The 12186-nt window shown below is 41.0% G+C and overlaps 2 protein-coding genes across 7 annotated transcripts in view; both read right to left on the bottom strand.

The window, feature by feature from the left end:
• Positions 1-1745, bottom strand: part of IMPG2 (interphotoreceptor matrix proteoglycan 2) — an 87721-nt gene extending 85976 nt beyond the window's left edge. Inside the window, exon 1 of the mRNA XM_034767931.1 lies at positions 1733-1745. Within this exon, the coding sequence (XP_034623822.1) occupies positions 1733-1745 (13 nt within the window). The remainder of the gene's footprint in view (positions 1-1732) is intronic.
• A 5856-nt stretch (positions 1746-7601) lies between these two features.
• The window catches only part of SENP7 (SUMO specific peptidase 7), a 78928-nt gene continuing 74343 nt past the window's right edge, over positions 7602-12186 (bottom strand). For 3 of the 6 annotated variants that reach the window (XM_034790192.1, XM_034790187.1, XM_034790167.1), the window contains 2 exons: positions 9824-9974; positions 7602-8344 (listed from right to left, as the gene is read on the bottom strand). In XM_034790192.1, coding sequence (XP_034646083.1) covers positions 8207-8344; positions 9824-9974 — 289 coding nt within the window. In that variant the 3' untranslated portion in view covers positions 7602-8206. Of the gene's footprint in view, positions 8345-9823; positions 9975-12186 lie in introns of those variants that run through there. The other 3 variants (XM_034790182.1, XM_034790174.1, XR_004648178.1) reach the window with 2 other exon arrangements.

The raw sequence follows: 12186 nt of genomic DNA on the forward strand, positions 1-12186 counted from the left end.
GGCAACTTTTTATGCCCAGTGGTTTTCTGACACACTACAAGTCATCTACCCCAAATATTCTGTCCTGACGATGGCTGGCTGGACCTGTCTTTATTTTAAATAATTTTAACTTCTTTGCAGCATCTTGATAATGAACTATCAGCACTATCACCCTGATCCTGCAAACACCAATGCACATGTTTAACCTTATATATATATATATATATATATATATACACACACACACACACACACACACACACACACGAGTTGGCCCATTGAAGTCAGCGGAACTACCCCTCTGAGAAAACTGACGTGTGCTTAAAGGCTTGCTGATTCAGAGTCTAAATAAGGAAAGAGAACAATTAAGCTAAGGGGTTGAGATGTGCTCTCTATTGCATGCTCCCTTTCTACACAAATCTTGTTTGATCTTCATATCTCTGGATTGAATTGTGAAGCATATCAACAGTCAGCCATTATATCTCCTTCCTCCAGGTAGTTCATCAACACATGGCACAGTAAACAAAGAAAAACACAAAAAGCCCACAACCTCATGGGGGGTGTGGGGTTGGAAGAGACCTGTCTAGTGGTAACCACAGTCAGCAAAGTTCTGTATCATATAGTCAGATGACCCAAAACTATACAATTCTACAAGTCCAGGGGAATATCGTTAGCAAAGTGAGGTAGAGGAAGAATAATAAGGTATCAGAAGCATTCACTACAGGAATAGGGGTGATAGATAAGAGTACTTTCAATCCAAAGTGCTGTTAAAACCACGGCCCTGATTCTGCACCATTAAAGTTAACAGGAACTTTGCTTTTTATTTCAATGTATGTAGGAGTAAGCCCCATATGCTGTACATACCCACCAAAATTTAGCCTCCTCTGGGGTGGAAAGCCACAACCAGATGGTGCACAACCACGAGAAAGAAAAGAAAATGTTGGCTAGGTTCACGGGGGTAAACCCCTATTCTTTCTAAAGTACAACAACATCTTAAACATCTATGCAAAACTGCAGGATCTCCGATATTAAGACCTTCCATTGTAAGTTATTAAGAAAAAGCAACAAATAAAAAATGCTTTCATTGGTATTTCATGCCAGTCAAAACCTGGAAAGGGTCACATATCAAAACGTAACAGTCTGTAGCTACATCTACTCAGTTACCACAATGTAAATCTAGAGTAACTCCATGGAAGACAATGGAATTACTTCCGATTTACACTGTTATTACAGAGCAGAACCTGGTCACATGTAGTTCTCCATATTTTCATACTTTAGTTAAACTAAAGAGCTGTTTTCATGTTCATATAGTGCTATCATTAAACCATTGAAAACAAGGACATGAGAATGAAGATAAGAGTTGTTACCTGTAAATACGTGAAGATCCCCTTCAATCAACACAAAAATCAAGACACCCAGATGGATTTTCCAAGGAAAGTTCAGCATATTTATTTTGGCTAAAAAACAAAGGCAAGGGGGGAAAAAATCCCTTTTTAACATACAGTCAGTTGCCTTCCCCTCTCGAAAATTTACTGACGTCACATGTAATTGTCTTTGACAAAAGGATTATTATTATTAAACCACAACAAAAGTCAGCCAAAATGTCTCGGAGATTATTTTCTTGGCAAAGGAAGTACAGTATTCCACTTCATTTCAGAAATAACAAAAGGTGCTGAAAGCAAGCTCCTTGGAGTTAGCAGATGGATTGAGGAGACAATTTTTTAGTTTTAATCTGGCTAGCTAAGCTCTTTACCGGATCTTGTCATGTCGTTAACAAGGACAGTACCTTTCACACTTAATTAAGCATGTTTTTCATTGGCTCTTCAATTTCCTTCCCTTTTACACACGCTAGCCAAACAACATCAATCCATATTAAGAACAGTTCCTCAGTGGAAGGTCTTCGTCATTAACATCTTTGCTCCTCCTCCACTTGTATTAGTTACAAATATTTGGGAAGCTTTAAAAGAACATGCTAATTGACTTAGATCCTCACCCCCCGCATAGGTAGCAATGAAGCAATGTGTCTCTACTCACTTCTTTCTTCACGTGACAGAGCTAGCAAAGTACTGCTACATCAGATTATAGCAATGCACAGACCTTACTCAGTAATATCCCTTAATAAAATCACCCCATTTCAACCAGGTGACCGTGAATGATATCACTCTCCTGAGGATAACAAAGAGAGATAAGGAATGGATGTTGTCTGCATGCCAGCAAACACCGGTACCATACACTGCCATGCTTTGTTATGCAATGATTCCAGACTACGTACTACTGGCCTGGCATGGTAAAGTGTCCTACTATGGCTGACGGGATAAGGCAGCCCTTCCCAGAAACCATTTGCAAAGGCTTTGGGAGTAGATGAAGGAGAGCTTTCTGGAGATGTCCCTGGAGGATTTCCGCTCCATCCCCATACACATTAACAGACTTTTCCAATAGCTGTACTGGCTGTGATTGCCAGGGCAAATTAATCATTAATCATTAAACACGCTTGCTTTTAAACCATGTGTAATATTTACAAAGGTACGCTCACCAGAGGTCCCTTGTGTGCCCTCAAGGTCTGGGAGCACGCCTTGGGTGAGTTCCGGGGTTACTGGTTCCAGGTCCAGGGTGATAAACATATCCTGGCTGTTGGGGAAACCGCTTTCTCCGCTTCCTTGCTGTGAGCGCTCTTCATTGTCTTCATCATCATCTTCCTCGTACCACGAACCCGCTTCCCTGTTGCGTGTTTCTCCATTGACAGAGTCAAAGCACACGGTTGGGGTAGTGGTGGCTGCACCCTCTAGCATCGCATGCAGCTTCGCGTAGAAGCAGCATGTTTGCGGCTCTGCCCCGGACCTTCCGTTTGCCTCTCTGGCTTTGTGGTAGGCTTCCCTTAGCTCCTTAATTTTCATGCGGCACTGCTGTGCGTCCCTGTTATGGTCTCTATTCTTCATGGCCTTTGAGACCTTTTCTAATATTTTGTCATTTCGTTTACTGCTACGGAGTTCAGCTAGCACTGATTCACCTCCCCATATGGCGAGCAGATCCCGTACCTCCCGTTCTGTCCATGCTGGAGCTCTTTTGCGATCCTGGGACTCCATCATGGTTACCTGTGCTAATGAGCTCTGCGTGGTCACCTATGCTCTACACACTAGGCAAACAGGAAATGAAATTCAAAACTTTCGGGGCTTTTTCTGTCTACCTGGTCAGTGCATCTGAGTTGAGAGTGCTGTCCAGAGTGGTCACAATGAAGCACTGTGGGATAGCTCCCGGAGGCCAATAACGTCGAATTCCATCCATACTACCCCAAATCCGACCCGCAAAGGCCGATTTTAGCGCTAATCCCCTCGAAGGTGTAGTAAAGAAACCGGTTTAAAGGACCCTTTAAGTCGAAAAAAAGGGCTTTGTCATGTGGACGTGTCCAGGCTTAATTCGATTTAACGCTGCTAAAGTCGACCTAAACTCGTAGTGTAGACTAGGCCTATGAACCAATTTGAGAAACCCTGTCCTAAGAACATATTCTACAGGCAAAAAGGGACCAAGAACAGCATACGGGGAGGGAAACAGATGGCTCCTACTAGGGATATGTGGACAACACACACCAAACACCAGCAGAAAACAAAAAAGTAGGTCCGTTAGCCCTTCAATGCTTATTTTTTTTTATCAGGGCAGAGTGATTTTTGAGCCAAATTAATGTTAGGATATTGTAGCAAGTTCTTATGGGTCAAATAAGTCACTTTTGCTTTTGTATGTTCCTTATGCTAAGTAACAGAGGTCATATTACAAAGCAGTGAGATTTTCCTCATATCTTCCTTTAAAAGTGCAGATTAGAAATTTTCAAATGATAGATTCCTGAGGATATTAGACATTTTCTCTTTTTGCAACAACACTGGTGTTTGTTGGCTCCCATAAATACCTTATCTACACAAGAAAATGTTGTTCCCATTATCCACCACTGTGCAGTTGGTCCTTGACTATCAACGCTACAAATGCTAATGCAGACAATGGCTCAGGTACTCCCGCCACTATGACCATCCCAACAAAACCCAGTCTGAGCACATTTTTATGACACAGTGGTAAAAATGCCTGAGCACTGTCTATGTCTCAGAGCTTGCACTCTGGTTGGAAAACAGGTACAAAGTTTTCTCGCCCAGATACGAAGGCAGAAGGGCAAATTCTGAGTGATGTTGAGGAGCGTCAGGTACTCAGCTCCACTCACAGAATTTGGATAGTACAAAGCTTGCCTACCTTTAGCCACAGCCTGCCTTAGCATTTCTGATGGCCATTTAAGTTCTAAAACGTTTTTTATTTTCCTTTTAACTACCTTTGTGTCACTGCTAAGAAGCAAGTATATTACTTGTGTTACAATTTTTCTGCAGGGCAACAGAAACCTGTTGAATGCATAATTTTAACACACAGCATTAAAATAATTTCTTTACTGGTATTTGTTGTGCATACAGAAAACAAAAATATATTTTCTGAATTAAACAGACCATAGAAACATAGAAAAGTTTCAACCACAATTTCTGCTGAGCGTAACAGGGAAAATCATTTATCAGAAAATAAACAATGCAAAATAAAGATATGTCCAAGGCAACATGTCAACTATTAACAGTTCTAAGAAAGACTTAGGTGTCTGTAGAATCCTCCTGTCTTTTCCCCTCTTCCATGGTTCAAGTATCGAGCTTCTAAATTGTCTCTTGCTAGGAGTCCAATTACACTTTAAACAACATCTTAATCATACGACAATCTCTCAGCAACATATTATTGTGCATTATTTGAGTAAGCAGCAGCAACTCGGAAATGAAATAGTCAACTAAATTAATCTAACACTTCTAAATTTAATCTGCTCACAAGCTTTCCAGTGTAGTAGTCTTAGTCTTCCTCCTCTTTGGAGCGGTTGATCTAGAGCACACATTTTACCTTGCTCAGTAATTTGAGTGAAATCATGATGCCAGGATGCCTGCACTTATCCTTTCACAATATTTAAAGCCCATGAGGCCTTTTCTTCTGACTCTAGGTTGCTGATCTTAAATCTGGAAACAGGAGTATTTGGATCCCTGGTTGCCTAATGCAGCATCCCCCGCCTCTGCCATTATCAAGGTAAGAGTGCTGCCTGTCTGATTTCCCCCATCTTTTTCACTTTTGGGGTGTAACATGTGTCTCCTAAAATGAGTTAATTTCAGGGTCAAGACCTAGAAGTTCAGTCTCAGATAAGATAGGTGAATTACTAGAGGTCTATGCCTTCCATTCCAATGGACAAATCCAGGAGCCCACAAACACTTTTAAAAACACACACTTGATGTATGATTACCTCAATCCTTTGACGCTTACTGATGACTAGTCATTTACACATTTTAATCAAGGATTTACTTCCTACAGCCTCTCATATCTTCATCTTTGTTTCTGCTGGGTTGCTCTTGTGGTGAGTTTCTGGAATTGACTTTTCTGTGACTTGGTACCAAAGCATTCTCTTGGTACTCAAGCAATCTTCTGAAATCTGCTGTCACTGCTGGCCTGGCACTGCCAGAGTCTGGCAACCTTCAGTTTAAATAGATCAATATTTTGTAAACTATAGGTTTTTAAATAGAGTAAAGCATCCTGTTGCCAAAGTTGTACACGCAGTTATAAACTTTACTATGAACTGTAGCTTTTGAACTAGTGTTAAACTCTATGCCCTCAATCCCCTAGTCCACTATACTGTGCTTGACACAGGATCTGGAGGGTTAGGGAACATGTGGGCAAAGTTGGTTGTACCAGTTTGGCCCCTGATGCAAGTCAGAGCAGTCTCAGGGTGGTTCTAATTTATGTTGCCTTTTTAAGGGCTGAATAACAACAACTAGAATAGCCGTGTTCAAAATTAATTAGGTAAGTTACAGTACTCAAAAAACAAAACAAAACCAAAAAACCCCACATGGGTTAACAACAGATATGGTAGGTAAGTGACAAGTTGATAAAATACTCCAGCTTATATTGAACTCATTGGTTATATTAAAAAAAAAGGGAACAATCAAATTCAACAACTTTTAAAGATTTTTAATGTCAAACAGTGGCATTCTCAAAACACATTTCCATCATCAATTTGTAAGGAAGGTCTCAATGTCATAAAAGTGATTTTAAAAGATTGCCCCTTCTTTTATGTTTTAAAATGTACAAACAAGCCCAACTAAAAGAGCACTAGTACTATTTTATGATGAAAACCAATTTTACTGTAGTAAAAAACAAATTTATAATACAACTTTACCAGGCTCACGAGAAAAAATATCCATCAACTGAAAAAGCTTAGTGTGACCATATACATTTATTTACTTAGTCTTTTATCCATGTTTACAATAAATACAAAAACTTACGTCTATAATCATTCTGATGCTGTGGTTAAGGTAAGGAAAACAACATATGTTCATGGAGGCTGAGACTGATGCTCTTACCTCATGCAAATAAGAAATGAAGTTGCTATAGTTTAAGCTTGAAAAGGTCAACTGAAAAATTAAAAAGGAAATGACGTTAAGCCCAGAAATGCATAATGACTGCTCCCACTAAGTTGGCTGAAGATAGGCAGAAGGTAATGGCACTCAGCAAAAAAACTTGGTTTAAAAATATTTTTCCTCGCCCCATAAAATCACCCAGCACTTCCTGGTTTGAGACAGAATGCATTTCTGTGCTGAGTGCACTCCTACAGTGAAGGCCAGATTCTCCCAATGATGTAAATTAAGTCAACTGAGTTGCGCTGGTTTACACCAGCTGAGGATCTGGCCCCGAGCCTCGGTTCTAGGAGCATTCAACACATTTCTGGCCTTCCCTCCATTTTCATTTTAGTTCTGCAATTCACTTTCAGCTTTGAAGGCTTCAACTTTTTCTGGTTCTCAGCTGAAATGCTGCTTTAAAACATAGAAGTGTTGTTGATTAATTGAAATACAATTCTTTCAAAGGCAGCTCTGAAACATGTACTGACTTACCACAGAGAACAGAAGAAAGCTTCTTCTCAACACAGCCACTTAACTCCCATTAGTGACCATGGGAGAAATACACATATATTAAAAGGTCATTAAACCTTTCTTTAACTAAAGTCTCTTTGAAAAACTGGCTAAATATATATATACACTCACTTGTTCTAGCTTATCAAATAAAGGCCCAGTTCAAACTCTTAAACATCCAAGTATCTTTACTCAATAGGATTCAATAGGACCAACTCCCATCAGTAAAGTTATGTACAGACCTAATTGTTTGCAGGAATGGACATTGGAATATGTATGCAGTCTCTTAAGACATATTACATATATGCATATAATGAGTTTTTTTGAGTGAAGGCCTGTGCATATATTTCACATTAGAGCCCCTAAAACCAACATACTGGGCCAAACCTTGCTTGTCTTATACACATGCAAGTCATCCTATCAGAGTCAATAGGACAACCCACAAGAGTAAGATGAGTAGGATTTAATTTACTGTCTTTGCAACCAGCATGTATTTATATTTTAAAATCAAGACCATTTTCTAAAAATTTGGTTAAGGGAAAAAAGGATCTAAAAATATAGAAGAAAGTCCACTTTTCACCTTGCAAAGCTTCAAGCTTCACCCTGGGGCAAATGTTTTCAACTCCTTTGAAAATAAGTTTTATGATGGAAACACTTAAACAGCAATTTCAACTCTCAACAGGCTGATCTCCTGTTGGGTGCAGGTTACTCCTGATTCAGTTTATTACAAAATATACCACAAAAGGCATCTCTAAAGAGATTCAGAACTATATTCTCAAACTAAAAAATACATAGTATTCATACTATACACGAGAATTGCAAAATGGGGAAACTTACAATAATAGGTCTGAGATCATATTATCAGTCGTCAAGTTAAACAAGGAGGCATCACATATGACACCTATATGCTTACTCAGCTCCCAGAGTTACATGAATGTAACAAATGGTGAGGAACACACTCCTTAGAATTAAAATATTTTCACATTTTTACGGCACATACCTGTATGCTGCTTCCGATTCCAAGTGAAAATTCAGTTAGCCAACAAATATTAATTTTAAATTACATATTTACACTTTATCTACACCCACCCCTCCCTGCACCCTCTAACCATACAATTCAAATATAAAGCCTCAGAATAAATTTACAACAAATGAACAAAAATACTATGTGGCATTTTTTCTTTCTCATAAGGAAGAGGCTAAATGCTCCTAAGCAGCTTTCCAGCAATTTTATTGTAAACGTTTGTGCCAGGTTTGGCTGAACAGATTCATTAGCTGCTGCTGCCGCTTTGCTGTTGCAAGTGCAGTTGCAAGATCAGGTCTCGAATTTCTTCCCGTTTGCTCCTCACCACCCGACGAGGGAACCACCGCTCCAAATGCATTGGTAGCTCAAAGTTAACAACAGGATCCTGGTGGCAAAAAAAGTAGTTTTTAGAAAGATATCTTTGCACTTCCAGCTTTTTCACTAGACTTCCATGCACACTATTGCTGAGACTGGACAGCACTATCCTAGCTTACACGCCGTACAATGTTAAAGACTGGAAATGTACAATAAGGAATAAGCTACACAACGTAGCAGTTTGCCTTAGGAAACTGGATAAGACCCTTTTAAAGGGTCAGTTTTTGGAGATACATTCTGACATCTCTTGAGCCCAACACTCACATAGGCAGAGAAAGGGAGGAAGTCCCATCTGAAAGGATAGCATCTGTAGAACCATGGCCCTTTGGGAATGTATCTTAATTCATGGAGAGGGAGTAAACAACACTCTGCAATTAGCAAGGAGAGGGAAGACAGCAGATAGGAGGGGAAAAAAGTGTGACACTGGGGGGTGAGAGAGAGCACACATGCGCACATTATGCACACTAGCTAATTAATCACACGTGGCCCTGAAAATTGTATGTTGCAGGATGAAGTTTTCTAACAGCATAACAGTCCCACCTGTCTCCCCTGCCAGATTGTCTGCTGGTGAAGAAATGACAAGCATGAAGAATGCCTTTACAGGGTTCAGCAGGACACCAAAGAGGGAGATGGCAGGTTAAGCCAGGACCTCTTTCCCTGTGGCATCAGACAAGATGGCTGGGACAGAATACTTGCTCTGGCACTGGGACCTCTATACCACATTATGCTGGTGGAGAAGGACAATGGAGGTGGGGGCAGAGAATGTGCTTGTCCTAACTAAACCAGATGCTTGGATGCCAAAAATTAGCTTCCACAAGCCCAGCCTGTGGGCAGATAAAACGAGATTTGTTTAAACCAACTTCTTTGAATTACTTATTTAAATGATCACACATTTAATCATTCAGAGGAAGAAAAATGTGAAATCTAAACATTAAGTTATAATGAAGAGAAAAAAGGTAAGACTCAGAGTACCTCACCAGGTGGCTAGAAAGTGAGCTGTTCAGAAAGATCAGTGCTGAACTTTGGCTCACCATCTATGTAGGAGCTTATCATGCTCTTCTGCACAGAGAAATTTGCCCACCCAAGACTGTCCATGCACAGGACTTTGGTTCAGGGATGTACAAAAGGGGCAGTAAAAATATGCCAGGGTTCCCTCTTCCCCCGCCCCCCACATGCCAAAAAAGCATGCTCTGCACAGACGTCAAATACACCAGCAAGGTTGACAGGCTGAGGGTAGAAGCCACACTGGATCAAGTGGCCAGAAAACGCTATACGAGGGAGGTAGAAGGGCAGTTGCCTATACTCCAGCTGCAAAGGAAAACAGAGGGGGCTGCCCTGCAGCCTTGCCTCCAGGTTAAGGGTAGATCTTCTCTCCCTTTCCTCAAGTGGAACAATATATTATGCCTCACCATTAGGCGTTCAGAGGGATTTGAGGATTTCACCCAGAAGAAGGTTATAAGCAGACATTTGTAATATTTCTATACTGTACCTGGAAGAAGGTTTCCACATACTGCAGTAAATATACCCCACAATCACTGCTGTTATCCTGTTTCGGGACTCTGGGACAGAAATCCATCATCGTTGATTTGCTGAATTCCCGGTGTGTTTTTCGTTTAGCTTCCCACTCTATTTCCAGGTATCTGAAATAAAACAGAGTAAGTTAAATACTCAAGACATGGCCTCCTAAACTCTCACCTTTTTGGGGTATTGCCTGTTTTAGGACAGTACTGAGTAAACACCACAATTTTCTAACCAACTTGCTGCCACAACCTCTCACAAAAACTCACTTGAAAATGTACAGATAATTCCATGGTTCAGTACTGTGTTATACCCACACGTGTCCATACCAAATAATTTATATCATGCATGAGATAGCCAAGGTAAGTTTTAATGGGAAGGCAATTCTGACCAACCATCTGTGCAGGGTTTCCTGAAGCCGTCAGAAAGACGCAACGGCACTTCTTAAATTTGGACACTTGAAGGAGCTACAGTTATCCTGCATGATTATTATGCAGAGTATAAAGTTTGTGAATTAGGTTCATGTTGTCAAACGATTCTCACACACAAAAATAAATAAAAAGCATCTTGTTCACACTAAGCAAACCATAAAACTAACGTCATCATTTAAATTAGGAACAAATTGAACGACGTGCAGTTAGATTCCAGCAATTTCAACTCAACAGCGTACCCTATCTATGGTAAAGACTAAATGACAGTCTTCAGGAACCACCTTTGTAACAGGATGATGCCAGGCATCCACTGGGCTTCGGGGACTGCTCTTACCATTCACTGGAATTTACAGGTGTTCGATTAACCACCAGAAGCTCCCCTATTGCCCTCTGACTGCGACAGCTACATATTGAGCCAAAATGTTCAAAAGTGCCCACTAATTTTGGATTCCTTGAGACATGGTGGGTCTGATTTTCAGAAGTACCAACCACCCACAGCTTTTGCTGGACTTCAGCTAGAGCTGCAAGCATTCAATGCTTCTGAGGCCTCTCAGAAATGAACACCCAAAACCCATACTGCTCCTGAAAAGGTAGCCCACTGAGAAGTGCAAGGTACACACCCAACTGAATGTAAGGCGGAGGTTCTCAAACTGGGAGTCGTGACCCCTCAGGGGGTCGCGAGGTTATTACATGGAGGGTCGCGAGCTGTCAGCCTCCATCCCAAACCCCGCTTTGCCTCCAGCCTTTATAATGGTGTTAAATATATTTTTAAAAGTGTTTTTAATTTATAAGGGGGAGGGGGGCCGCACTCAGAGGCTTGCTATGTGAAAGGGGTCACCAGTACAAAAGTTCGAGAACCACTGATGTAAGGGCTTTAGAGTTCAAATGAAGCCCATTCCCTAGTTAACACAAAGATCTGTGAGCTCATATTTTCATCCAGTTTAGTGTTAATTTACCATGGGCACTACTGCCCTCTACTATGAGAAAACCCTTTAGAAAAAATGTGGAGGGAAGGGGAGAATCTGTAGAAAGAGAAGTTCACCAGGTTCCCCTATTGGAGATTCCTCCAAATTCTAACATTGGGTGTGAATGTGATGAGCTTTGCCTCCCTTGACTGGAAGAAGTCATAGATGCAGCTCCCAAACCTCACAGATGCCAGGACTCCATAGGAGACCTCTTCCACTAAACCTATTTCCTGGTCCCATGCAGCCCTCCTCTGGCTTACTGTCTCTATGCTCCAGTAGAATCATACTTAGAAGATTTGTCCTGTCAGCAGCAAGCAACCCTTGGACTTCCTTGAACAGGAAAATTCCATGCACAGAGGGAGCTACACTGCCAGACTTATTCCTGCCAGGAGTCTGACAGGATTGTAGGAGGATATTTGCTACACCCTCCACACACACAGATCCTTGGACCTAGGCAGAACTCTCCACACAGCTCTCTGCATGTCCCAGGACAGGGAGAAGATAGTGCTGCAAAATTCATGGACCCTGGACTGCTCTGAAGACAATGTGTGACCAGGGACAGATTTACACATGGAGGATGTGTCCTCTATGCTATTCTCAGATTTGTACCTTCCAAGGCCAGATGGACCATTGTGATCATCTAGTCTGACCTCCTGTGTAAGGCAGGCCGTAAAACTACCACGAAATAATGCCTAAAGCAGATCTTAGAAAACATCCAATCTTGATTTATAAAGGGTCAGTGATGGAGAATCCACCACAACACTTTTTAAATTGCTGCACCAGCTAATTACTGTTTTTAACCACCCGAACAATTTACGAAGGGTCATTGTGGAGTCTCCATCACTGACCATTTTTATTAGGTCTTCTGCATTTTGCTCTTTTCATTAAACACAATAAAAAACAAGAACCACATTCCAGTTGGCCCCAAGTACTTAATA

The sequence above is a fragment of the Trachemys scripta genome, chromosome 1, assembly GCF_013100865.1.
Source record: "Trachemys scripta elegans isolate TJP31775 chromosome 1, CAS_Tse_1.0, whole genome shotgun sequence".
Lineage (NCBI taxonomy): Eukaryota > Metazoa > Chordata > Testudines > Emydidae > Trachemys > Trachemys scripta.